The sequence below is a fragment of the Danio rerio genome, chromosome 10 (genome assembly GCF_049306965.1).
Source record: "Danio rerio strain Tuebingen ecotype United States chromosome 10, GRCz12tu, whole genome shotgun sequence".
In the NCBI taxonomy this organism is placed as follows: Eukaryota; Metazoa; Chordata; class Actinopteri; order Cypriniformes; family Danionidae; genus Danio; species Danio rerio.
Window position 1 is genome coordinate 31,517,957 of NC_133185.1, and position 27,187 is coordinate 31,545,143.

At 35.5% G+C, this 27,187-nt stretch overlaps 1 protein-coding gene across 1 annotated transcript; it reads left to right on the forward strand.

Annotated features, from left to right (window-relative positions):
• The first annotated feature begins 1,055 nt into the window (after positions 1 to 1,055).
• Positions 1,056 to 26,819, forward strand: slc9a6b (solute carrier family 9 member 6b). The gene is given in 16 exon segments (NM_001113476.1): positions 1,056 to 1,345; positions 3,879 to 4,078; positions 6,176 to 6,253; positions 6,686 to 6,762; positions 8,101 to 8,213; positions 8,323 to 8,428; positions 11,643 to 11,784; positions 11,874 to 11,979; positions 13,420 to 13,508; positions 13,621 to 13,734; positions 13,828 to 13,939; positions 17,265 to 17,418; positions 18,682 to 18,712; positions 18,851 to 18,936; positions 21,031 to 21,136; positions 25,703 to 26,819. Coding segments are annotated over 16 exon segments (2,079 nt in total). The 5' UTR covers positions 1,056 to 1,074; the 3' UTR covers positions 25,997 to 26,819.
• Positions 26,820 to 27,187: the final 368 nt, after the last annotated feature.

The following is a 27,187-nucleotide window of genomic DNA, read 5'->3' on the forward strand; positions in this document are numbered from 1 at the left end:
TGTTTCAGTTAACTTATTTGCCAAATGCAGCAAATCCAATTATTGAAGTATTTTTTCTTTTAAAAAGTTTTTCATGTTTATTAAAAGATATTTGTGTAATTTTGTAATTCTCAAACTTATAGTTAGCTGTGTGTTAGATCTTGACAGAACATGCTAGTAATTTAAAAAAGCATGGTATAACCATGTAAAAACATAGTAATCATGCTAACCATGGTTTCATTAAATATTTTTTAATAGTTTCTTATACTTTTGCCGGATTGATTATGACCCTATGATGGTCATTATTATCGGGACCTAGTTGTTTTCCTTTTGTGTTTTGTTTTGTGTGTGCTGTAAAACAGTTTATTTTCGTAACGTTTGTATCGTTGTCAGCTTTTTTTTTTTTTTTGTTTATTAAACTACAATTGTGTAATTCTGGAACTGCTAGAAACCAGTTAGCCATGTGTGTTACCCATGTGTGTTAGCCATTTGTGTGTGTTGTAAAACAGTTTATTCTCGTAAGTTAACGTTTTGTGTTGTTGTCAGCGTGTTTCAGTTAACTTATTTGCCAAATGCAGCAAATTTCAAGTATGATTTTTTTCTTTTAATAAGTTTTTTTATGTTTATTAATATATGTTGGTGTAATAATGGAGTTCTCAAACTGCTAAAAACAAGTTAGCTGTGTGTTAGATCTTGGCATGCTATTAGAACATGCTAATAATATAATAATGGTAATTTTAAACCATGTTTTAACTCATTTATTTTCCTTCGGTTTAGTTCCTTTATTTATCAGAGGTTGCCACAGTGGAATGAACCGCCAATGTTTAACACAGCGGATGTCCTTCCAGCTGCAACCCAGTACCGGGAAACTTTATTTACCTTTATTTATTATTTACCTCAGTCTGCAGGTCCCCTTGATCACCAGTAACGTTACACACGCAAGTCGTTTTAACGGGCATTTATTCTGTAATTTCCCACTTCCGGTCAGTCGCTGACACATTCGTCAAGGTTGTTGCTGCCTCCTTCACGCCGTGATGTTGATGTAAATAAATCTGAACCTAACGACAGCTTCAGTCCCGCACACACGGAGCCGTGATGGGGTGTCAGCGGCGCCGCTCCCCGGCCTCTGGAGCCCGTCTGCTGCCGCGTCTGCTCTGCCTGATGTGCTTCTCGGTGGTTATTCTGGCAGAGAACACGGAGATGGTGAATGTAGTGACGGAGAGAAAGGCGGAGGAGAGTCACCGGCAGGACAGCGCCAATCTGCTTATCTTTATCACGCTGCTCACCATCACCATCCTCACCATCTGGCTCTTCAAACACCGCCGCTTCAGGTTCCTGCACGAGACCGGCTTGGCCATGATTTATGGTGAGGAGGTTTTGTTCATCTGTGTTCGTGCTCAAGTTCACACGCAGGAGGATTGTGTGTGTAGGAGGATGGCAGGAATTTTGCGCACGAGCTCCTTCGTGTTCTGTAAATGCATTATTATCTGTTCATTAATATCATCTTGTAATATCATCTTGCGGAGTATCCGTGTCATTATATAGAAGAATATATATTATGCAGATATAAATACCTGAAAGTTTAAATGTAATATATAAGAATGCCTTATCTGGTATTTGCAAATGTAAAACTTTTATAGTACTAATATTTAAATCAAGTTCATTTAATTATAGATTACATTTGGAGTTCAGTTTAGTTCAGTGTGGTGTAATATTCACTGCTGAAAGCCAAAACACTGAAGAGCAAATCCATCGATGCGCATCTCCACAAGTCCTGAACCATGCAAGCCAGTGGTGACAGCAGTGAGGAAAAAACTTCACCAACTGGCGAAAGTGAAGGAAAAAAAACCTCGAGGGAAGCCAGGCTCATTTGGGCACGAACATTTCTCTTATGGCCAAACGTCTTGTGCAGAGCTGCAGTCTAGGCACCGGAGGCTATTCAAATTATAATGTCTTTTGGGAACTGAGTCTGTTCCCGGCTCCAGTTGCTCCAAATAATGCTGACCATCAATTCTTTAGAGGATTTAGATTTCAAAAGTATTTGTGTTTTATGTGAATGCTAATGCCAAGAGATGTGTCTTTAATCTAGTTTTAAACTGACAGAACGTGTCTGCTTCCCGAACTGTGCTAGGAAGCCTGTTCCAGAGTTTAGGTGCCAGATATGAGAAATATCTACCGCCTACAGTTGATTTTGATATTCTGGGAAAATCAATTGACCACAATCAATTAAGCATAGAAGACATGATGGGCTATAATACACCAGGAGCCCCCTCAAATCTACGCTAAGCAGTGAAATAAGAAGAAATAAGAGAAGAGAAACGACTGAAAAAAATGCAGAAGTAGCAAGGACTATTAAATTGATATTAAAAAGCCAGGCTGAAAAGGTACGTTTTTAGGAGTGATTTTAAAATAGATAGTGATGGAGCCATTATAATCTCAGACGGGGCAAGGTGTACCATAACCGAGGACCTGCCACAGAGAAAGCTCTGTCCTCTCAACATTGCAGTCTGGACTGAGGAACTAAAGAAATATTTTGATCACTTGATCTAAGAGATCTCACAGCAGTGTAAAAATGCAACAGCTCCGAGAGATAGGTTGGGGCTAGATTATGAGGGGATTTAAATACCAGTAAAAGCACTTTCAAATCAATTCTGAATTGGATGGAAACCCAATAGAGGCCCTTCAGAAGAGGCGTTATGTGGTCATATTTTGTTATTACAAATAAATCTCAACGTTTTGGATCAACTAAAGAAATTTGAGATTTTCAAATGCCACAGTAAGGTGCATTGCATAGACAGCTATCTCTAGTGTGGTGGGATTTAAGAAATGTTTGACTTTAGACAGCAAACTGAGTTAATAAAAACTGGAGCCAATAACCAAACTGATCTGTTTGTTTAGTTTCAGTGACTCATCATGGATGACACCCAGATTTTGCACATGGAGGGATCTGAAGGCAGACAAGCAGCCCAGATCTAGACATCTAGACTAGGCCTGAATGTTATCAGTATGGCTTAAATCCTAAATATATCCGTTTTAACTGATATTGTAGTAATGTGTGATACATGTAAGTGTATTTTATTAAGTTTTGCAATAAATGCTTTAGGATGTTTCCCAATGATGGGTTGCAGCTGGAAAGGCATCCGCTGCGTAAAACATGTGCTTGATAAGTTGACGGTTCATTCCACTGTGGATTACCCCAGATTAATAAAGGGACTAAGCCGAAAAGAAAATGAATAAATGAATGAATAAATGCTTTACATTTTATTATAAAAGTCAGTTTTAAAGCAATTTAGTGTAATAATTACATTTAAATAGGTCTTAATTAATAAGTTACAGTTTAACCATTAAAGTACACATAAAATCAGAGCTAACCATATTGATTTTGTTAGCTCACTTTGCTAGTTTTGTGGTGAACAGTTCATCTTTACTTAACCATGTCCCTCTATATGTCAGTTTTGACAGGACTATGACAACGAACAGAAATGGTGAGGAGGAGGTTTTAATAACTCCCCCTAACCCCATTTTCCCAATCTTTCTTAATGAAGTGCCTATTGTACTACATCCAATCAGCATGCAGTGGAAGAAATCAAGCAACGCCCACTTTCCCCTTATTTAATATTTAATTTCTCTCGGAACTGCATCACAATTTGGGGAAAAAATGGCCACAGCTTCCGGTTCCTGCAGACCTTTATAAATTGATTGACTGATTGATTGTTTCGTGGAGTTGATTGCCGCTGTTTTGCGTTTCTAACAATTAGTTATTCTGGAAGAAACTGCCTACCAAAATACATATTTATCCTTATAGCTTGACCATTGCGTTTGTGAGTTCTGTGATTGTGTGCTTTATTTAACATTGTGTATTGAAACTTTTTTTTACTCCATATGTTTTCCTACTCCAGGTTTGTTTGTGGGCGTGATTCTGCGATTTGGTGTCCATTCGCCACAGGACACGAGCGAAGTCACTCTGAGTTGTGCAGTGAACAGCAGTCCCACCACAATCCTGGTGAACGTAAGCGGCCGATTCTACGAGTACAGCCTGAAAGGAGAGGTGCAGGACAGCAAGGGCCACGATGTGCCCAATGCAGAGATGCTCAGGAAGGTACTGCTTTTAAAGGGGCCCTGATGCTTTTTACACTAGTTTTACTCTTTAGTGTAGCTAATCTTTCTGTCTGCACTTTCTGTCTTTGAACTCAGAAAATTTAATGAAAAAATAAAAATTTTTAATACAAAAACAGAGCCTATATTTATAACAAAACAGAGCCTATAACACAACCACCTCCTTTTATTTTCATTGAAAAGACTAAACATACCCTCTGTTGTGCTGAATATCAGTTTTAATAATCAATAATGGCCATTATAAAAGTATAACGTACAATAAGTTTACACAATGTAGGAAATAAAGGCAATCAGTCAATATGTCAAATCAGTGTATGTGGTTACATATATTAACTTATATTTGCGCTCAGCCAAAACACGTTACCTGAGAACAAGTAATAGATTAAAAAGACCAAGGAGTCGTTAGATAGAGACAAAATTAATTAAATATCACGTTTAACTACTATTGTGAGATGAAATCCAGCGGTATATGCTTGATGAACTGTCCAATGTGCGCTGCTCTCATCTGGGGTTTTGCGCTCAAAGCACCCGCTGACTGCCTGGAGCTCAGATGTGCACATACGCTGCAGCGCATGCCAGAGTGTGTGTATGCTCACGCAATGTGCGTTTTCAGTGGTATAGTGTGGATGGAGAACTTTTCAGAAACGCAAGATGAAATGCCAGTGTGACTGTAATCAGTTTTGTTCTAAAATGCTGTTTTATAACTAAAATGTATTAGTGTAAAAAGAGTTTAAGCTGACAAAACTTAAAAACATACATATGTTTTGTTTGTTGTTGCTGGACTGGCCAAGACACTGGCTGTAAAGACACCTCCTTCTTATGGAAAAGGAGACAAACAAACTGAATTGTATTGTAGCCTGGTATTATTAAATTCCATTTTAAGTGTATAAAGTTTATTTTGCTAGTGCACATTGTTAATTTTTAGATGAACAAGTTAGTCCACTGAAAATGAGTTTGTTTTAGTAATCTTTATGCTGTTACACTCGTCTTTAAATCAACGGGATACACAAGAAAAAAATAAAAGATATGGTTCAATTCTCTAGTTTCTGTATTCAAATTTTATCATGGATTGAGAGATAGTCTATGTAATAGAACCACAAATGTCTCTGAACAAGTCTTAACCATGAAACAAAAAACACAAACAACATTTATACAATAACATAATACAAAAATGGTGAGTGAGGGTGTGTGTGTATGTATGTATGTATATGTGCAAAGTCCAAAGTCCGTGGATGAGCGTATATGCAAAATGGATTGTTCTCACCAGAAAGGTTTGAGTCCAGATAATTGTACCATCATAAGTTGCAAGTGTCCTCTTAGGATAGTCTTTACTTCAGACCTGAAAGACTAACAAGTCCAAAAAGGGCAAAAAATCCACAAAAACGATTGTCCTTCGCACACGAAAACAAGAAAAAGGTAGACCTTGGCAAACTCTTACTCCATGTGCTCCTCTGACTTCTTCAGATGACACTGTGAGTAATGTCCAGGTGCCCTCTATCTCCCCCTTGTGGTGAGTATGTTATGTGAATGTGTATAAATAGAAAAAGATCAACAGAACAGGAAATAGAACACCTATACATTCACCTCACCTCATTCCTTCAAAATAAAGAATCTAAAATAAAAGTCCATTACTCATTTGTATATTCGGAGCCTCAAGAACCGTGAGTATGCTTTACTGCCAGGCCTATTCACACATTTAATGAACATAACAAAGTGTACCTCAATTATGTGGCAGCGCTACAATGCAAAGTCTAAACAGTTCCCTAACCATTACTTTGCTGAGGGAATGATGCACAAAAAGAAACCCCCGCCCCCTACTCTAAATATTCCATTTCAGTTGAAAGCACATGAGCATACTAAAATAAAAGTTTCAGCAACTTCTGGTTGACACAGATTTAATGATATGTGAGGTGTTTTGAGCTGAAACCAAAGCTGGGATACCTAACATTTATTTTGCTTCTGGTGTTTAAAAAAGAGCTATCTGGGATCATTTCGTTTGGATCTTTCCTTATACTGAGAGTGCAGATGTGAACGTTTTGTGCGCAGGATTTCGTTCTCATTCTTGTAAATCTGCTTCTAGGTTACTTTTGATCCTGAGGTTTTCTTCAACATTTTGCTTCCACCCATCATCTTTCATGCAGGATACAGTCTAAAGCGTGTAAGAATATGTCAAGAATACATACTTCTCTAAACACACATTTTAAATAAGTCTTAATTGATTTAATTGAATTCATGTATTACAGTGCAGTCCATATTAATTGTGTAATAAATGCTTGATCTTAATAATTCTAAGACCTAAATGTAAATTGATATATTTTTTAAACATTCAGGTCAGTTTGGAAAGTTTATAATTAAACTTTAAATCTTATTCTTAATTTATTATTATTAACAATAGATGGTGTTAAGGCCGAAACTAATGTAAATATGTCTAAATGTAATTATTTATTTTAGCAAAAATTACTAAATATTTTTTTGTTAGTGACTGATGTAACTGACGAAAAAGTGTTGTTGATGTTGTTGATGTTATTGTTGATGAATGATGTGATTTTTAATTATTCATTTTTATTTGTTTATTCATTTTTATCATCAGAGGCATTTTTTCAGAAATTTGGGCTCCATCCTCTCCTACGCCTTTGTGGGCACAATGACATCATGCTTTGTTACAGGGTGAGTGAAGACGTTTCTAAAAGATTCTTTTGTCATAAAAAAAATCTATAATAGATACTGATGTTTCTGTGTGGATTTAGCATGTTCTCCCCGTTTTCATGGGGGTTTCCTCTGAGTACTCCAGTTTCCCCTACAGTCCGAAGACATGCGGTAGAGGTGAATTGATTAAACTACCCTACCTGACAAAAGTCTTGTCGTTGATCCCAGTTGTAACGTCAACAAATAATGACTGGGCTTCTAGTTGATCATTTGGAAAAGTGGCAGAAGGTAGATTCATTTTCCGATGAATCATCTGTTGAACTGCTTCCCAAATACTGCAGAAGACCTATTGGAACCCACATGGACCCAAGATTCTCACAGAAATCAGTCAAGTTTGGTGAAGGAAAAATCATGGTTTGGGGTTACATTCAGTATAGGGGCGTGCGAGAGATCTGCAGAGTGGATGACAACATCAACAGCCTGAGGTATCAAGACAAGTGTGCTGCCTATTACATTACAAACAACAGGAGCAACAGGAAAAGTTGCAGGATAGCGCAACCTTGCTGATAATTCTTCAGCAGGATAGCACTCCTTCTCATACTTCAGCCTCCACATCAAAGTTCCTGAAAGCAAAGAAGGTCAAGGTGCTCCAGGATTGGCCAGATCAATCACAACATATGAACATTATTGAGCATGTCTGGGGTAAGATAAAGGAGGAGGCATTGAAGATGAATCCAAAGAATCTTGATGATCTCTGTAAGTCCTACAAGAAATCTTTCTTTGCTATTCCAGATGACTTTATTTATAATTTATTTGAGTCATTGCAGAGATGTGTGGATGCAATCGTCCGAGCTCATGGGAGTCACACACAATAGTAGTTATTTTTCCACTGCACCCTGACTTTACAGTAAATTCTATACTGGACATTATTTTTGTTGACTAACAAGACTTTTGTCTCTGCAAAGTCAGACCTTACTGTCCTATTTAAATAATTAAAAGTCAAGGGCAAAGCATGATCATATTTTTTGCGGTAAACTAAGCATAATCTAGAGGCCTTTGCCTTTCATTTAAGCCACTTCTGATACCAAATTATCAACTAGAAGTCAAATCATTATTTGCTGTTTTGGTAACTACCTGACTTTTGTCAGATAGTGTAAACTGTCGGTAGTACTGTCTGTGTGTATGTGTGTGAATGAGTGTGTATGGGTGTTTCCCAGTACTGGGTTGCATCTGGAACGGCATCCGCTGTGTAAAACACATGCTGCGATAGTTGACAGTTCATTTCACTGTGGCTCCCTCTAAAATAGAGACTAAGCTGAAGGAAAATGAATGAATGAATTGATGTTGTGAAATGTGCAGGTTGGCGATGTACAGCTGTGTGGTGTTCATGAAAATCATCGGTCAGCTTGGAGGAGATTTCTTTTTCACCGACTGCCTTTTCTTCGGTGCTATTGTATCTGCTACAGATCCAGGTATTGTTTCAGCTTTGGTATTATTAGTGCCTCAAGCTCTTGTTAGTGATGTATTTATTTAACTGCAATGATATATGACTAATATTTACAAGGTTTGAATTGCTTATAGTGACTGTTCTGGCCATTTTCAATGAGCTGAAAGTTGATGTGGATCTCTACGCACTCATGTTCGGTGAAAGCGTCCTGAATGACGCTGTGGCTATCGTCCTGTCATCGTGAGTGAATTTCCTTATGCGCAAAATTATATATACACACATACAGGACTGGGTGATAAATTATGTCATATTGAGCGTATAAGACTTTTTGTTTTTTCTAATATTTAAATTAAACCAGATATATATATACATACAGTTGAAGTCAGAATTATCAGCCTTTATGTATATTTTTGTCACAAATTTCTGTTTAATAGAAAGATTTTTTTCACATTTCACACAAACATAATAGGATTAATAATTAATTTCTTAGAACTGATTTCTTTTATGTTGGCCATGATGCCAGTGCAAAATATTTTATTAGATATTTTTCACGATACTAGTATTCTGCTTAAAGTGTAATTTAAAGGCTTAACTACTTTAACCTATAAAGACCGAAACAGCTGCCCGCGGGTAAAAATAAGTATTGTTCTTAATTGTTTAATTACTTTTGATCCGCTAATCCGATCCGTACAATTCAAAGATTGGCATAAAGAAGAGAGTCTACATTCACAGACCTTTGGAGGCTCCGGAATCAGTGTGGTTATGTCATCACATTTTGACAACGCTGATTTGACAAAGAAACGCTCATGGCTTGTGTCTCCTGACAAACCAGACATGATGCATTGATGCATTGTCCCTTCTCCATGCAAAGATTGGTTTAAACTCGCTCTCTCTCAACCAATAAGCATAAGTTCTGCTTTGTGGACCAGCAATCAGCTATTTGAACAATCCGGAATGAGAAATAGGCTGTACATTTACGCACGGTCATTATTGAATCTAGTTTAGTTATGTAACTACTTATATTATAGTAAATATTTATATCTATTTTTTTACTGAGGATTTGCACCATGTTTATTTGGACTTTGACGCATTATTGATTATTTTCTTATTTTTTATTTGTTCATTGTAAGTGATGTTGTTTATGGTAACTGAAAATATATTATTTGGAAAAAGTCAAACTTGTTTCAGTGTTCTGTTATTTTGTAACAATTTTTCTGTTTAGTTCATTCCCAGAACTTTTGGGCAAATACATTGTCAGTAAGTAAATGCACTAGTTTTTTCCCACTGAAAGACGCCTAAGAATAACATTGAAATAAATTGCCATAACTTGCTCAGGGAAAGGTGGATGTAGACAAGATTTATTTTGGAAGTATAAAACATCATAGTGTGTATTTCTAATGAAAAAAAAACTTTATGAGGTTTTGTTTGTAATAACTAGAAAATGGCACTTTTTAAAAAAACGTTTTTCTTAAAATTCTGAAATATTTTCTGTATGTTCATATTTTTTTGGACCAAAAAATATTTTAGACTGGACCTTTAAATGATACAGATTAAAGCTTCAGGTTCTCCTGTTTAAAATAATATATGACACTTGAGGCTGACTGCTAAAATAACAATAAAAACTGCTTTAAAAATAAAAAATAATATGGCCCATTAGGTGCCCACAAAATACCTTTAGGTCTTTAAGGGTTAATTCGACAGGCTAGGGTAATTAGGCAAGTCATCGTATATCGATGTTCTGTAGACACTCAAAGGAGGCTAATAACCTAAAATGTTTTAGTTTTTTTATTAAAGACTGCTTTTATTCTAGCCGAAATAAAACAAATAAGACTTTTCTCCAAAAGAATAAGTATTATAGGAAATACTGTGAAAAAAAATCTTTGCTCTGTTAAACATCATTTGGGAAATATTTGAAAAAGAAAAAAATTACCGGAGGGCCAATAATTTGGACTTCAATATTATACATTTAAGCATGTCTCAATATGGAATTATATGAACCAGCTGTATGGGACACTTAAGTATGATCAATGAAACATTAATAACTTAAATGATAAAATTACACGCTTTAAACAAATGAATTCTCATACGATTGTCAAAGTAAATGTCCTTTATTAAACTTTACAATTACACAATACAATTTTCAACAAGCTCCAGACATTTTTACTTTATATAAATGAATCTAATATTTTTTTTCTGTATCTAATTCATGTAATATGTTTCATTATGTAGTGTTTTTGATTAAAATAAAAAATTCTGTGTAGAATAAAGTCTTTTTTTTCATTTATTTCAGTAGGCATTTTGCTGATAAATTTGCATAAAACACATCTAGAATAAAGCTATTGCTTCTGTTTATTTACTTCTGAAAATTGCACATTTTTTAAATTTAAGAATAAGTATAGTGGTTACCCTTCAAATGTTCTAGGATGGAAAGATGTTTTAATATTTTTGAAAGAATCTTATACTCTTAAATTTTATTAAAAATTCAAAGATATAATATATAATTGTAATAATGATTTTTTTTATATTTTATTTTTGTCATCTTTAAAGTTACAGTATTCTTCAGAAATCATTCTAATACATTAACTTGCTGCTCAAGAAACTATTTATTAATTCAATTATTTTACATATTAATTAATATTATTCATTCATTAATTTTCTTGTCGGCTTAGTCCCTTTATTAATCTGGGGTCGCCACAGCAGAATTAACCGCCAACTTATCCAGCAGATTTTTACGCAGCGGATGCCCTTCCAGCTGCAACCCATATCTGAAAAACGAATTATTATTATTAATGTTGAATGTGGCGCGTTGGCGCAGTGGGCATTGATGTTGCCTAACAGCAAGAAGGTCGCTAGTTTGAGCCTCGGCTGGGTCAGTTGGCATTTCTGTGTGGAGTTTTCATGTTCTCCCTGTGTTCGCGTGGCGGTTCATTCCGCTGTGGCGACCCCTGATTAATAAAGGGACTAAACTGTAGAGAAAATGAATGAATATTAATGTTGAAAAAAGTTGATTAATAGTTTAAGAAATTTCAAAGGAGCAACATTTATGTATTTATGAAATATTACTTTTTGGCCACACAGTGGCTCAGTGGTTAGCACTGTCGCCTCACAGCAAGACGGTTGCTGGTTCGAGCCCCGGCTGGGTCAGTTGCCATTTCTGTGTGGAGTTTGCATGTTTTCCCCATGTTGGAGTGGGTTTCCTCCGGTGCTTAGGTTCACAGTCCAAAGACATGCGTTATAGGTGAATTGAATGAACTAAATTGGCCAAAGGAAAATGAATGAAGGAATAAATAATACTTGTTTCCTCAATTTAATTTTAAATAGTAATAAAGGGCGCAATTAAAAGTTATATTGCATTTATTTAAAGCATATTGTGAGTGTATAATAAGCATGTTCAGTCAATCATGAATTGTTTTATTTCGATATAAAATAGAGCGTCTTGTTCCCCTGCTGACAGATCAATAGTGGCGTACCAGCCTGAAGGAGACAACAGACACACATTTGATGCCAGCGCCCTGCTCAAGTGTCTGGGTGTTTTTCTGGGAGTTTTCAGTGGCTCTTTTGCAATGGGGGCTGCAACTGGAGTCATGACAGCTCTGGTACTTTTATCCTTTTGTTATGTACATAAACTAACCAGATGAATCATTCTAAACTTAGGTCATTGATATTTTAATATCTGCATTATTAGGTCACAAAGTTCACCAAACTGAGAGATTTCCCATTGCTGGAAATGGCCCTGTTCTTCCTCATGTCCTGGAGTACCTTCCTATTAGCCGAGGCCTGCGGTTTCACAGGTACAAACACTGTCATAGAAATCTCAGTTTAGCCACATGCTGAATATGACATAATGGAAAGCAGTATACTGTTTGTTTATGCAGATGGGTGAGTTCTCTGAATAGGTTTATTGCAGGAGTGCTTGATTCTGATTGGTCAGTCGTGACCTCAGTGGATAAATATTTCTATTGTGCAATATATTGATCAGCTGACATTGTCAGTGTTATAAATCAAAAAGTATGTTTTTATTGCTATTTATTAGTGAATAACACGGTTTATAATTGTTATAAAATGAAATATAAATACTTTATTAGTAATAATAAAACAATGCATATGAGGTTCTTTCAAGATTATTTGACCAGCATGAAAAGTTGAAAAGAACATTTATTTTAAATAATACTATTTTGCAAAACATAAATTAAAACTGTTAAAAAATATAATATAATATAATATAATATAATATAATATAATATAATATAATATAATATAATATAATATAATATAATATAATATAATTGTAAAATCACAAACACAAAAAGAAAAGTATAAATTTTAAAAGTAGACATTAGGGGCCCTATCATACACCCAGCGCAATAAGGCGCAAGGCGTGTTTGTTGCTATTTTCTGACCAAGCGCAACCCTAATTTTCGTGTTTCGCGTCATGTTGTTTAAATAGCAAATCCATTTGCACCACTTTGTGGACTGATGGGTTTTCTGGTCTAGAAAAGAGGCGTGTTAAAGCGCATTGTTGGCTGATTACTATTTTGAGGAACTAAATTAGACCGTGCAATAGACCAGCTGGAAGCAGGTCTAAAGTCTAGCGCACAGTGCATTAGTTGTGCGCATCGCTTGCACATTGCTTAAAACATGCGGGATGTACAGCCATACGCAAATATCTTTACAAATAAAAAAGAATTAAAAGATTAAAATATTACAAAAATTATTATTTTCTTTATAAATAAATATAAAAAACTTTATTGTAAGGTGTTACCAATATATATATATTTATTGAAATGATATTTTGACATTAAAACATAAAACAACTAAAACTGTTTTAAAAAGTATAACAACTAACATATAACAACTAAAAAAAAAAAATATATATATATATATATATATATATATATATATATATAATTATTAAAATACTAAAAGCCTTTAGTACAAAAATAAAAAAGCAATAGAAAGATATTGAAACAAAAAAGTTAAAAGCACATGATATTTACAAAAGTACAGCTAATTCAAATAGTTAATAATGAAGTAGTATAAAGCCGACCATTTGATTGACAAGCAGGCACAGCTGTGAATGATTTCAGCTGTCTGTCTGCTTAAACAGGTAGGAGGAGCCACAGACAACAAGAAAAATACAAGAACACATACACAGGAAAACAAAACAAAATCAACCCATCTCTGGATGTAACATCAGTATATGAATTAAAATAATGTTTGTCTGTGTTCAGGTGTGGTGGCAGTGCTCTTCTGCGGCATTACTCAGGCTCATTATACATACAATAACCTTTCAGTCGAATCAAAGAGCAGAACCAAACAGGTAACACACGTTCTCAAGACTACAAACAACTGTCCAACTTTTTACATCTCACAGTGAATTCTCTGCTGAAGTTTTGTATACTGATTCTATTGTCCTCCATTTCCTCTCACAGTTGTTTGAGCTGCTGAATTTCCTGGCTGAAAACTTCATCTTCTCCTACATGGGCTTAACACTCTTCTCCTTCCAGCACCACGTCTTCAATCCCTTCTTCATCATAGGCGCTTTTGTATCCTTTTCAAGCCGTGTGTTTGTGCTGTAATCATGTAATGTGTACAGATAAACATTCGCATTTCTCCTTGACTGTGGCTTTTGTTTCCAGGTGGCCATATTTCTTGGTAGGGTGGCTAATATTTACCCCTTGTCTTTCCTGTTAAACCTGGGCCGCAAGAACAAAATCCCATCTAACTTTCAGCATGTCATGATGTTTTCAGGTAAAAAGATTGTGAATTGAGATGCATAAAATTGGATTTGTGGCAATATCCGGTACGCCGATAACTGTTTTCTTTTTTTTTTGTGGTTAGCTAATAGTGTGTGTGTGTGTGTGTGTGTGTGTGTGTGTGTGTGTGTGTGTGACATATCAGGACACAAATTTGTGTAATTACATGGCTATGACACAGGTATTACAAAAAGGGGGTGAAATTTAAGGACATTGGTGACTTCCTCATTTCTCAAAAAGCTTATAAATCACACAGAATTAGTTTTTTCAGTGAGTAAAGCTGCACACAGTCTTCTGTGATGGTTGGGTTTAGGGGTAAGGTGGGGTGAGGACAATCCAATATACGGTTTGAATAGTATAAAATGAATGGAAACCTATGTAATGTACCCATTTTTCACAATAACAAACGTGTGTGTGTGTGTGTGTGTGTGTGTGTGTGTGTGTGTGTGTGTGTGTGTGTGCGTGCGTGCGTGCGTGCGTGCGTGCGTGCGTGTGTGTGTGCGTGTGCGTGTGCGTGTGTGCGCCTGTACTTTGGGAAAACTTAATTTACAGTTGTCAGGTTAAAATGTTTATAGTTTTATTTTAAAAAAAGTTTTAAATAAAAAAACATAGGATTTGGTACAAAAATTAATAAACTGAACTAAATGAACTGATGCTTTCAGGTAAAAAAAAACATTTAAATTGAATTTAAATATCCCATGAGCCGAATATTATTTTTAACTAGTTTTTTTCTACTTTTGGTCGATAGCTGATTCGTATACTAATGTTTTATATATGTGTGTGTGCACATGTGTGTGTTTTGGGAAAACTTTAGTTACAGTTGTCAGGTCTATGATGATTTCTCATGAGATTTAGCTTCTAAACGTTAAATCAGGCTTGTAATTTTATGACACCAATAAATGATTAATTCCTTAATATTTTACTTTAACATGAATTTTTTTAGAGCGGGATTAAAAGAGCCGATAATGAAATAAGCTGTGTATGATTATCAGTTGTCACATAATCCTTTTATTCATAAATTCTGACTATTAATTCAAGCTTCGATGACATAACTTCAGTCAAACTCAAAATTCTATGAAATAACTTTTTATTATTTTTACTAGTCTAATGCTTATAGACTGTTAAAGGGGGCCAATCATGCCCCTTTTTACAAGATGTAAAATAAGTCTCTGAAATTTCTAGTGTATGTGACGTTTCAGCTCAAATTACCACACAAGTAGTTTTGTATGCCTCTTTAAAACTGCTCCTTTTAGGCTTTGAACCAAATTGTGCTCTTTTGGTGACTGTCACTTTAAATTCAAATAAAGCTGTGATCCTGGACATCTTTTCAAAAAAGGGGGAGCTATAAACGCCTATCTGTCAGCATAATGGCAGATACAAATCTCTAATGGCGGACGGCTGCTTCTCACTCAGGGCTGTTTATGCTAATGAGGGAAAGATTGTCACTAATGACCAGGCCTTCCAGGGACTTCCTATGGCATGTACAAAGGAAGAATGTCAGTCAAAGTGATTCTACAGACTGTTTTAATCAAGTGTGATGATAAAAAGTAGAACAAATTAATGTTTACCATTAGAGACTGCCTCTATTCACACTGATGCCACACAACTGTGTTTAAACCCCATATGAAAGTGATTTTTGCATAACAGGTCCCCTCTAAGGCTCGTTCACAATAACTAAATATGAACTGTAAGATGAACAAAAAAATCTGTTTATTTTAGTTTGTGCTTTTCATTTGGCATTACCCCCTTGTAAGCACCAAGTATTCTCAGTGTGTTACTAGTGCATCTGAGCAGTGAACCTTTATATAAAAATTTATTGATCTAATCAAACTAATTTAATGATTGTTGTCAGTGTAGTGGAATTAAAAACAACAAAAAAAGACAAAACAAAGATGCCGAAACTAGCACTTGATGCCTGAGGTACTTCAGTTTGCTTGCCTGGCTTGCATGACTTCCGTGTATTTTTACAGTTCTTTTCCGTAATATAATCAGTTGTATTCTAGAAAATCATTATCTTTAAATAATTTTTGAAACAAGGGTTTAACATCAAGTAATAAGTATACCGATAAGTATACGCCTGTAAAATGATTTGTTTTCAAAACCCGCGGTACTTTATAATGTTAACTCAGAAATTAAAAGCACATGTTTTGCCATGTTAGTGTTAAGTTAATGGATTCGTCTAGAGAAACTTTCTGTAGCGTAAAGTTAGCATACACACCAATTCGTTTAATGTTTCTTTAAAATAATCAAAATAGTTTTCAGTTACTAAACAGTAAAAACCTTACCTTTCTGAACGGAATCCACAGGAAAGTTTTAAAAAACCAAACAAACTTCTTTTTCTTCCTGGGATCTTCATGGTGGTTGGCAACCAGCTTTTTGGAGCATTACTGCCACCGTCTGGATTGGAGTTTGGATCAGGAGTTTACTCCGATGTTCTGATATATCTCGTTTACTCACGTGTTTCTTATAAAACCAACTTCTGCTTTAAAAACACTCGGCAAAGGAGCGTGCCGTCTTGAAAATAAGCGCATTTTACACAGTTTTTCTATAAATGATATATATAATCCATTTATAAATAATATTGTTTTGTTTACGTCTAAACATTGCGACCATTCACACTAAATATTCTTATTATTTTGTTGCTGTCATATCATGAATATTTTCTCAAATTATCATTAAACGTGGAGCTGACAGATTACTAGATAAAATAAGAATTTAATCATTTGCCATCAGCCGAGTCCTTGCCAGAAGTGGCCCGGACTCTACAGACAGACTCGGGCCAGATATGGTTGACTGGAATCGGGCCAGTGCTTTACAGCCGCATCACAACAGCATGTGCGCGAGCGAGCTGCAGGCCGAACTCGGCCCGGATAACACTCGCTAATGCCGAGTCGGAGCCGGAGGCGCCGAAGGGCAGCCGAGCTCGTGCTGATTACTACCTGCTATCTGGGAAAGCATCTCCAAAATACTGTCTGTAGCTTTAAGTTGTGTTAGCACTTTATATTTGAATGAATTCTGGCTAGCTGTCAGCGTTTTAGTATTTATAGCTGAAAAAAAAAAATGTTTATGTTCAGTATGATTGTTGACCTCTATTGTTATCTATATAGCGAACATACTTGAGAGTGTCCACCTTTAAAATGACCAGACGGTCATCTTATCTGCAAGACATATTGACATAATATTCTGATAATACCGATATTTACATTGCAAGCCATTATCGGTTGGATTATTGAGCTTTTTTCAGATAAAATTTTACATTTCTTAAATAAAATGGTCGACATTTAAAATGCTAATTTTCTTGTCACCTTTTGGCCTCACAGGACTCAGAGGAGCAATGACGTTTGCGCTCTCAATACGGGACACTGCGACGTACGCCAGACAGATGATGTTTTCCACCACACTACTGATCGTGTTCTTCACTGTGTGGGTCTGCGGTGGCGGAACGACCCCCGTGCTGTCGCTTATGCAGATTCGGTGAGACTCATTGGACTAAAATACATGCTGGAAGCTATTTCGATTTTTTTCAATGTTATTATTTTTTTAATTGTTTAATGAAAAAACTCAATTTAAATAACAATAATTGGCAAATGCTTGACAGTATGCCAATAGATATGTTTCTGTCAACTTATTTTAATCCACACTTTAAAATATTGCATAAGAAAAGATAAAAAATAGGCACTTTTGTGCTGAATTGAGGCAAAAAAATGTTTATTTGCTACAGTAATAACATATTCAACATATTCATTACTCATTATTCAATAAGCAAGTTTTGTTTTGACCGGAAACAACTAAGGCTGCTCCCAAAAGATAATAATATGATGTACAAGAGGCATCATTGTGGAAAGACATTTACATTTTACATGTTTTACATTATTTACATTTAAACAAAAACTGTCTAAACTGTCAAAAGTCTGAATTTGCCAGGGGTATGAATAATTTCAGCTTGACTGTTTGTGATTCTGCCATAGCAGATAAAGTGATGGATGATTTTACTAACTAGTGGACCAGTCTTATTTGTGTCTGAAATGTTGTTTTAATAAATCTGCAAACACCTGAACAGAAGTCCATCATCAGCATGATTTTGCGTAGGTACTTCCTAGAACTGCTTCACAAGATTGTATTCCCAAACATCAGGCTCTGCCTCCAAACACAAGATAACATGACAAGCTCTGTTATTGCGTCTGGTGTTTTCCTGCTTGCATAATAATATTATACAATACTAGTTTTGCATGAAGTGAGAATTCTATTTTCTTTATTTACTTCTTTATTTCTACATGTTTTATGTGGCATTCTAGTTTTGTGTGCAATTAAAATTCATAACTATAAATGGAAATATAGCTAGTGTTTTGAAAACAAATTGCATCCATACATCCAATTACATGATGAATGTAGTGTAAATGCCCCCTTAGTCCTTCTGAGTTGACTCCTAAAAACCAATATGTATATTTTGGCTATGAATTGTTGTCAGTGTGCAATTATGTCCTTTCATATAGCGAAAACGATGCCTGGAATATTAACAGTAATGTTGTTATTATTTTGTTATTATGTTTTTAATTAAGAAATCATGTTGTGGTTAGTTTTGAAGCTATAAAATAAAGAAAACAAAGTTATCTTGAACTAGTTGAACATTCTGAGAAAAAGAAAAACTAAGAAAGAAAGAAAAAACGCCAACCCCTAAAGTAGTTGAAGTCCACATCATTCTTGTATTTTGGTCTAAATGGCATTATCTCTCCACAGAGTGGGAGTGGACACAGAACAAGATAATTCGGTAAGTTTAATCATCATTAAAAAAAAAAAAAAACAACTGTGTTGAACATTCAAATATTTACTGTACAAATCTGAAGCATAAGGGTGGCATAACACACTATAGTAACTGTCTTGGGTTTCCTCTCTGCTCATACTACAGGCTACAGCGGCGGACGGGATGACACAGAGAAGTACCAAGCATGAGAGCGCCTGGCCTTTCAGACTGTGGTACACTTTTGACCACAAGTATCCTTTAGTTGAACATTTAAATCAGGGTGTCCGCGGGGTCATAAAAAGTATTTAAAGTTGATAAATCAATTATAATAAAATTAAGGCTCTTAAAAGGTATTAAAAAGTCTTAATCGTGTTTTACGAGGTCTGAAATTTTGTTCAAGCGTTGTCCAAGATGTTTGACTCCAATAAAGCATAAATGTATTTATTATCCTTGTAATATTAACAACAACGTGCTCGATCCATGCGATTGGTTCGGGCTAGGGTGCGTCCAGCCAAACTCTTCCGTCTGGGTGATGTCACGTAATTTGCGACAAACGCTTGATATGGTTGACTGGTTGATTTTTTTTCAATGTTATTATTTTTTTAATTGTTTAATGAAAAAACTAATTTTAAATAACAATATTTGGCAAATGTATTAAAAGGTATTAAAAAGTCTTTATCGTGTTTTTACGAGGTCTGGAATTTTGTTGAAGCGTTGTCCTAGATGTTTGACTCCAATAAAGCATAAATATATTTATTTTCCTTGTAATATTAACAACAATGTGCTCGATCCACGCGATTGGTTCAGGCTAGGGCGCGTCCAGCCAAACTCTTCCGTCTGGATGATGTCACGTAACTTGCGACAAACGCTGGAAGTTTTGTTACGTTCTCCATATGTATCGAAACCATAAAGCGAAACAGATGGCAAAATGGGAGAATATTGCGTACTTCTGGTTGGAGAAAGATGAGTTTAAACAGTAATTGAAGCCTGTCGCTAAAAACAACCTCGTAATTTATTCTTTGAAGCTTTGTTTCTTCCAAGCTTATCTCAGTTCTGTTGCATGGTTGTGCTTCATTGATTTATTTAACTACAACTGTTTATTAACAACTGTTATTTAAGTTAAAGTTTTGATACTGATTAGAACTTGAGGTGGCGATGAGGTCTTAAAATATTCTGAGAAGGTCTTTAAAAAGTCTTAAAAAGGTATTAAAATTACCTTAAGGATTCCTGCATATACCCTGTAAATGAATGGGTTGTCCTGTTTGAGTCTTCTGTTGAACACTAAAGCAGTTACTTTGAAGAATGTTGTCAATCAGACAGTAGCCAGTACTACTCATTGACTTCTATTGTATTTGTTTTCTACTGTAGAAGCCGATGGAAACCATCAACTGTCATTCTTCAAAATATCTTCTCTTATCTTCTTTGTATTCAACAGACGATATAGACTCCCACTAGTTGAAAATAACTCAAGAGTGACTAAATGATGACAGGTTTTTCATCCCTTTAAGTTGTTTTGTGTCACGTAAGCATGATTTATTTGCAGATGATAACTTTTTTAGTTTACACAAATGTTATGTGTCCGATTAGACAATAGTTGTTGGCAACCACATTACAATATGTGTCTAGCAGTATGTCTACAGGACAGCATGATAAACAGTAAAGAGTGCTAATGTTCAGCTGGAAAACCGACGTCAAGCTTATATATATGGAAGATCTTTTATTAATCTGTATTATCTGTAGTATCTGAGAACATTAAATGACAATGCATTTATTAAAATGTACATAAATGTAAAAATATTAATAGTTTTAATGTTTCTGTAATTTAACAAAGCATCTTGTGTTTTATATTTATGTTTATAAATTTACATTTATAATATAATAATTACCAGCTTATGTCTTGGTGGCCCCCCTGCAATTCCTACTCAAACCTTCAGGGGGAAACCCTGCACTAGGAATATCATTTTGATAAACTGACATTGTCAATAGTTATTCTAATTATATTGTTGTTCTACAAAAAAGTCAATAAAGTACAGAAGTATAAAGAGACTTTCAAAAACAATTATAAACCATAAGGAAAAGTAAATCATAGAAACTATGCATGATGTATAAGATATGTCAAATTTATGAAAACAACAGTGTTATCGTTTAAGTTAACACAAACCCAATTGTTGTGATATGTGTATTGATTGTAGAAGTAAAAAAGAATTATAAAGTTGGACTGATAAGTGAAATTCAGATTTAATGAACAGTATGAACTTCTTGGGATGTAATTAATAATTAATAACAGGAGTGGTATTTATTTATGCCATTTTAGCTAATGTTTAATCCTTAATGAAGTGGTTCAGTTATTTAAAACCCTTCCTCACTCACAGCGGGCCTCCTCTCACAACCACTCTTCCAGCCTGCTGTGGACCAATCGCACGCTGTTTAACCAGCTCACAGGCCTATGAGGTAAATCAACAGTCCTACAATGACAGTCAATGGCAAATCCTTTCCTGCTAGAGGTTTTTCATACATTTTGGACACAGGATAACTACCTCTCTAGGAGGAGCATTCAAGTAGGACTTGATGTTCTAATATTTTTAAAAAATATATATATTATATATATATTTATATATATATATATATATATATATATATATATATATATATATATATATATATATATATATATATATAAAAGAGTTTTTTGTAGCTTTAAATTTAAGTTTTGCATTTATTACAATTTTTTTTCATACTGTATTTTTATGAGGGTTTTCTCAGCTCCATTGTATTACTTTTACTCTCATAAACATTCATTCATTCTCTTGTCGGCTTAGTCCCTTTATTAATCCGGGGTCGCCTCAGCGGAATGAACCGCCAACTTATCCAGCAAGTTTTTATGCAGTGGATGCCCTTCCAGCCGCAACTTATCACTGGGAAACATCCACACACACATTCACACACACACCAACGGACAATTTAGCCTACCCAATTCACCTGTACCACATGCACCCGGAGGAAACCCACGCAAAGGCAGGGAGAACATGCAAACTCCACACAGAAACGCCAACTGAGCCGAGGTTCGAACCAGCGACCCAGCGACCTTCTTGGTGTGAGGCGACAGCACTACCTACTGCGCCACTGCTTCACCCCTCTCATAAACAGGAAATCACTTAAGTTAGGATAATAGAAATATTTAAGAGCTTTGGCTTCAAAATGACCACTTCAAAAACTCAGTGTTAAAAAGAAGCTGGACAAGCTAAATGTAAGTTATGTAAAGTTACTATAGAGCTATCAAATATAGGAGAGGGAGCTCTTCGCAGCCACACAAAGTAGGTAGGTAAATTATTCGTTGTTCTCATAGTGGCTATTAAATTCATTCAAAGTGATATTCAAGTTAAAGCATTTTAATATTACATAAATATTTCAACATTACTTATATTATATTATTAATATATAAGCAAGCCTGGTTTTTCCATTCATTAGATGACATGGAAATTCAGCTTTTTAGTAAATGAAATTCAGAGAATTTGATAATTGTCTTAAACTGGGAAACCTGATGAATTCAATTACATTAAATTACATTTAACTGGAATAATTTGGAGAGGCACAGATAGGTGCGAGGTTGCTAATATTAGTGCTACCTATCCAACTTACCAGAGGCAGAAATAATTGAGTTTCAATAACTTTAGGTGACATTAGCAGAGTTAAAAGCATTGTTTCTTTGGCTTACATAGAATAAATTGTGTATCTTCTGAACATTATGTTGTCTTGTTTGGGTTTAGGAAATGGAATTTAAATAATTAATTCCATTCCATTTCCACTTAGGATACCTGGGAATTCAAATTAGTGTTACAAGTTGCATCATTTTACCATTATTTTTTTTGTAGTAAAAACACCATCAAATCTATGAGAGCTTTGGTTCTTCCATTCTTTCTCTATGTCTGCGCAATCTAAAGAATTAAGGCTGCGTCTACAGTAAACCAGATAAATTTGAAGTTTCACAGACTGAAAACAGTTTCGTCTAACTGCGTTTACTGGGCCAATGTTAAACCGTAAGACACTTTGAACTGCATCATTACTGTCTGCCATTTTTTTATTGTACAGTTCTTCAAAACATCACGTCAGTGTGTCTAGGAAAAGCACAGCTTTTTTAATGGACCAACAGTGAGGTGAATTTGTTGCTGTGAGTAACAAATGCAAGCAAGAATATAGACTGGGAGTGTCTCCCAGTCTAAAACAACATCTGTGCCAAAACAACAACTCTCATTAAAAAATCCATGTCATTAGAAGAAAAGGAATCTGGCACATACACAAACTGACATTAATCTTTAGCAATGCTGTCTAATCGGATAGCATACAAAGCAAATGCTGTACATCTTGTCCACAATTTCAGCTGAATTAGTCACGACTCAAAATGTGCGATCGTTTCTGAAAGTTTTCACACTCCACACTGCAACTTGAAAATGGCATAAAAGCAGTCTTTGTGTTGATGGGAAAACAAAACGGAGAGAAAAAGGCTAAGTTCCAGTCCCAGCTCCCATTGGCTTATCTGTGTTAGATGGGGAAGGGGCTTATCAATAGGTTAAGGTTGCGTTCCACTCCACTTATAGACACACAATCGCAAACTTCCCTTCCCTTGTTCCCTCTGGGGGATCCCTGCCACCATTTTAATGTGCATTCCTCTTCAAGTGAATGAGGGAATCCTTAACTGACATACCATCGGTCCCTCAATTTTGACAGAGGGAGCGAGTAGGCTTCAATTGTCCACTCCAACACCTATATATCTCAGAATGCAATGCAATTGTGACATCACAACAGTGCAGTTCCCAAGTGCTCAAGGGTTTTTAGGACATTTAATTTTAACCCATTCAGATGTTCTACCAGTAGTGGGCACTAGTTTAATGTAATCAATGACGTACATACGAGTGAACAAGATGGAGGGAAGTTAGGGAGTGAAAGGCATAAAATATTGGATCAGAATGCATCCTAAAGAATTAATCACACCCAATGAGCTTTTTGCTTTGAGAGGCAAATTTTTTGAATGGTTTACTAATGGCCGTCAGTGTTTTGCATGCAGTTGGAAAAAAGCACGCTGCGTCCATCACGTCTTTTTCATTCTACCAACTAATGAAAGCAGAGGCAAGGTTTCCGTTGAAGTGAAACCAGTGTTTGTGTTGTCAAGATGACAACGGAGACTTTTAAAGATGGAGGAGAGACTTGTGGTCACTGTTTTTAATAACCTTGAGCTGTATGACTTCACAAATCTTAAATATCTCAATATTGTTAAATATTATTACGGTCTTTAGCATCTTAAATCCTTGCAAGTTTTTACTATTATGATTTTTTAAAACTTGAACATTTATATGTATTTATGTACGTATTGTATCATCTTTGCATCAAATTGCACAAAAGAATGAACGCTTGTGCGATGTGTTTCTAACCGTGTGTTCACACTGAAGGGGGTGAGAGTGTCAAAGGTTGCTCTGGCCGCCCTGGCGACAACACTGTCTGCCTTCAGCTCCGGCAGCAAGAGCGTCAAAATTCGCTATATTTATCCCGTACTTAAAGGAGCCGTTGCAACATATTATATCAGTTACATTCCTCCATAAAACATGCTTTCTAGCTTGAAAATGTTGCGCACTTTTTTTATAAAATTTATTTAACAATGGAAGATCAAGTTGCATGCGGTGTGACTTTACTCCACTTAATTATTCAATATGTCCATATGTCTGAAATATACTGAAGCAGCAATACTGTTTTGTATTGTCGCATGAGCTTCCCGCTTTTTTAAAGAAAAAAACATAAATAATATTAATGCACATCAGTAACTCGCCAGTAACTTTTGTAATGTATATTCCTGCCAGAAAACATTGCAAATAATTGGAAATCCAGCATCCACAATAATCAAACCCTTTGAAACAACTGTGGTCAGAACCAAAGTTCACAGTGACCATGTTTTCTGGACTATTCTCAAGCGGTGGACTTTTACATTCCGATTGCTTGTCGCCGAACCGTGTCATAGCTCATTACCATAAAGTTGACTTGATTTCAAGTCTCCTCGACGCTCACATCGGCGAAGACACGCCGTGCTGCTCCTCACCGCTTATAGTTGCCGGCTCCCATTGAAAATGAATGATTTCCGGCTACTTTTACGCTCTCGCCACTTTCAGTGTGAACGTACAGTAATGCAGTGTCAATCGGGGCAGGACAGTACAACTGACATTATTCTCTCTTCTGGCTGCCGTTATCAGTCTCACATAATTTTCTTTTTTCTTTTTCTGAAAGTATTGATGACACCATTGTGGACTTTTTCTTTTATTATTTCAGCAAATAGGATTGTAAAAAAAAAATTGTTGTACTCTCCCATCGACTGCACTCAGCTATGACACTTCGCTACTGAGAAACTCAGAAATGTGAAAAGGGTCTATTATGTCAATACCAACAGCAACGCACATGCACAATACACAGCTGATTCAATAGTTGCCTAGCAACATATAAATCGCAGCACACTTCAGAAAGGAAAAGCGTGCTCTGTGTAACCGTGTTGTTGCTAGAGGGGATAAAACTGCGGCTGGAAATTAACGAGAATTGTTTATATTATTAATTAAATTACCCATTAATAGTATTTTATTAATGCCTACCCTTATCCAACCCTAAACCAAACCACCACAGTAATGGAAAAATAGTAATTATACAGAGTATTATTCAGGTTATTTATTAAATTGCCCATTAAATTGTATTTTATTAACATCTACCCTACCCCAACCCTCATTGTAATGTAAATCAGAAATTATAACTAGAATTGTTAATATTATTTACTAAATTACCCATTCATTATATTTTAATAAAGTCAACCCCTACCCCAAACTTAAACCCACTTCTCACAGCAATGTAAAAATATAAAATTATTGTTCAACAGTGTCACAAAAATGATGCTATATTGATGTGCATATTCCCAGCTGTACTGCATCTCGACTTTACCGTGTGATCAGCCCCTAAGTGTGTGAACCATCTCTCTCTCCTTTTCTCCAGAACGCCGGTCAGCTGCATGACGAGGACACAGAGCTGATTCTGAATGACGGCGGTGGTTTGATGTACAGTGACATGACAGTCAGCACGGATGTCCATGGCGTTCCCACCACCTCCTCCAGTCAGGCCGGCCTGTACTCTCTCGCGGGAACCTCCGATGACCCTCTGGAACGGGAGCTGGCTTTCGGAGGCACCCGTCTGGTGTTGCCCACAGATGAGCCTCTAGACCCTCTGACCTCATTTCCTCCTCCTCCACCATCGCCACCCCTGTCAGACCCTCTGCGCCACAGAGTCTGAGCCTGCCAGACCTCCTGCCCTCTGTCGCAGATATTAAGTTATACGATTATTTATGCTTTTATTGATTTATTACTTTGTGCCATGTACACTGCTGTTTAAAAGTCTGGGGTCGGTAAGATTTTTAAAATATGTGCTTTTTTTGTTGTGCTTCCAAAGGCTGCATTTATTTGATCATAATTTTAAAATATTTATTACATTATTATTATTGATTTAAATATTATCACAATTTAAAATAACTGCTAAAAAGTAAACTTATTATTGAAATAGTTGAAAGGTAACTGTATTTTACATCAAATAAATGCAGTCTTGGTGCCAAGAATACACTTTTTTTAAAAGACATTTTTAAAGTCATCTTGATCTCAACCTTTTGAATGATTGTGTATGGTTATTTATTTATTTATTTGTCTAGACACTGTTGTACTATGGTTGTGGTGGGTAATCCTAATTTTCACCTAATAATTTCTTCAAAGTAAATTATATATTATAGGCCTATATATAATAATTCAATGTGCCACTAAAAATTCTAAGTAAATTTTGTGTTCAAGTAGTGTAGTCCAGACTGAACATCTGCATCTGTTGCGAATGCAGCGATGTGTCTGGATTGATCATTTCAAGTCATAACTTGTGGATAAACCTCTATGAATAAGTGCCTATGTCCAGTTTCCTGGTGTTTGTACTGTGCTGATTCACCATTACCTCTTTAACATTTAACTTAGAGGAAGAGATTTCATACTTGGGAAAAGAAGTGACTCATTTTTTGAAAGTGTTTTGTTACTGTTCCACACCTATTGACCCTCTAATAAATGAGACTTGATGTATTTTTTAAGCCAGTCTTGACAATTATTTCCTAATATATTGACTACACTTTTAGTATATTGACTACACCATTGATGTCACATTTTTACACGAAAGTATTTTGCATCAGTGGGGCATATCCAGCATTTTTATATCCCAATGTTGGCAGGTATAGTTTAATCGCTTGCTTTTCTGATACTCAAAGCCTACTCTAACATGCATTAAGCAGATTTATTTTCTAATTTAAATATGTAAATCTAATTCATGTATTTAAAATACAGGTTAATTTTCAGATTTCAAAGGTATACAATTAGGTCATGTATAGATGCATCATATATTTCAAAATTTATCAAATAGAGTTTATATGTCAATATGATAATATATAGTTTATATTTA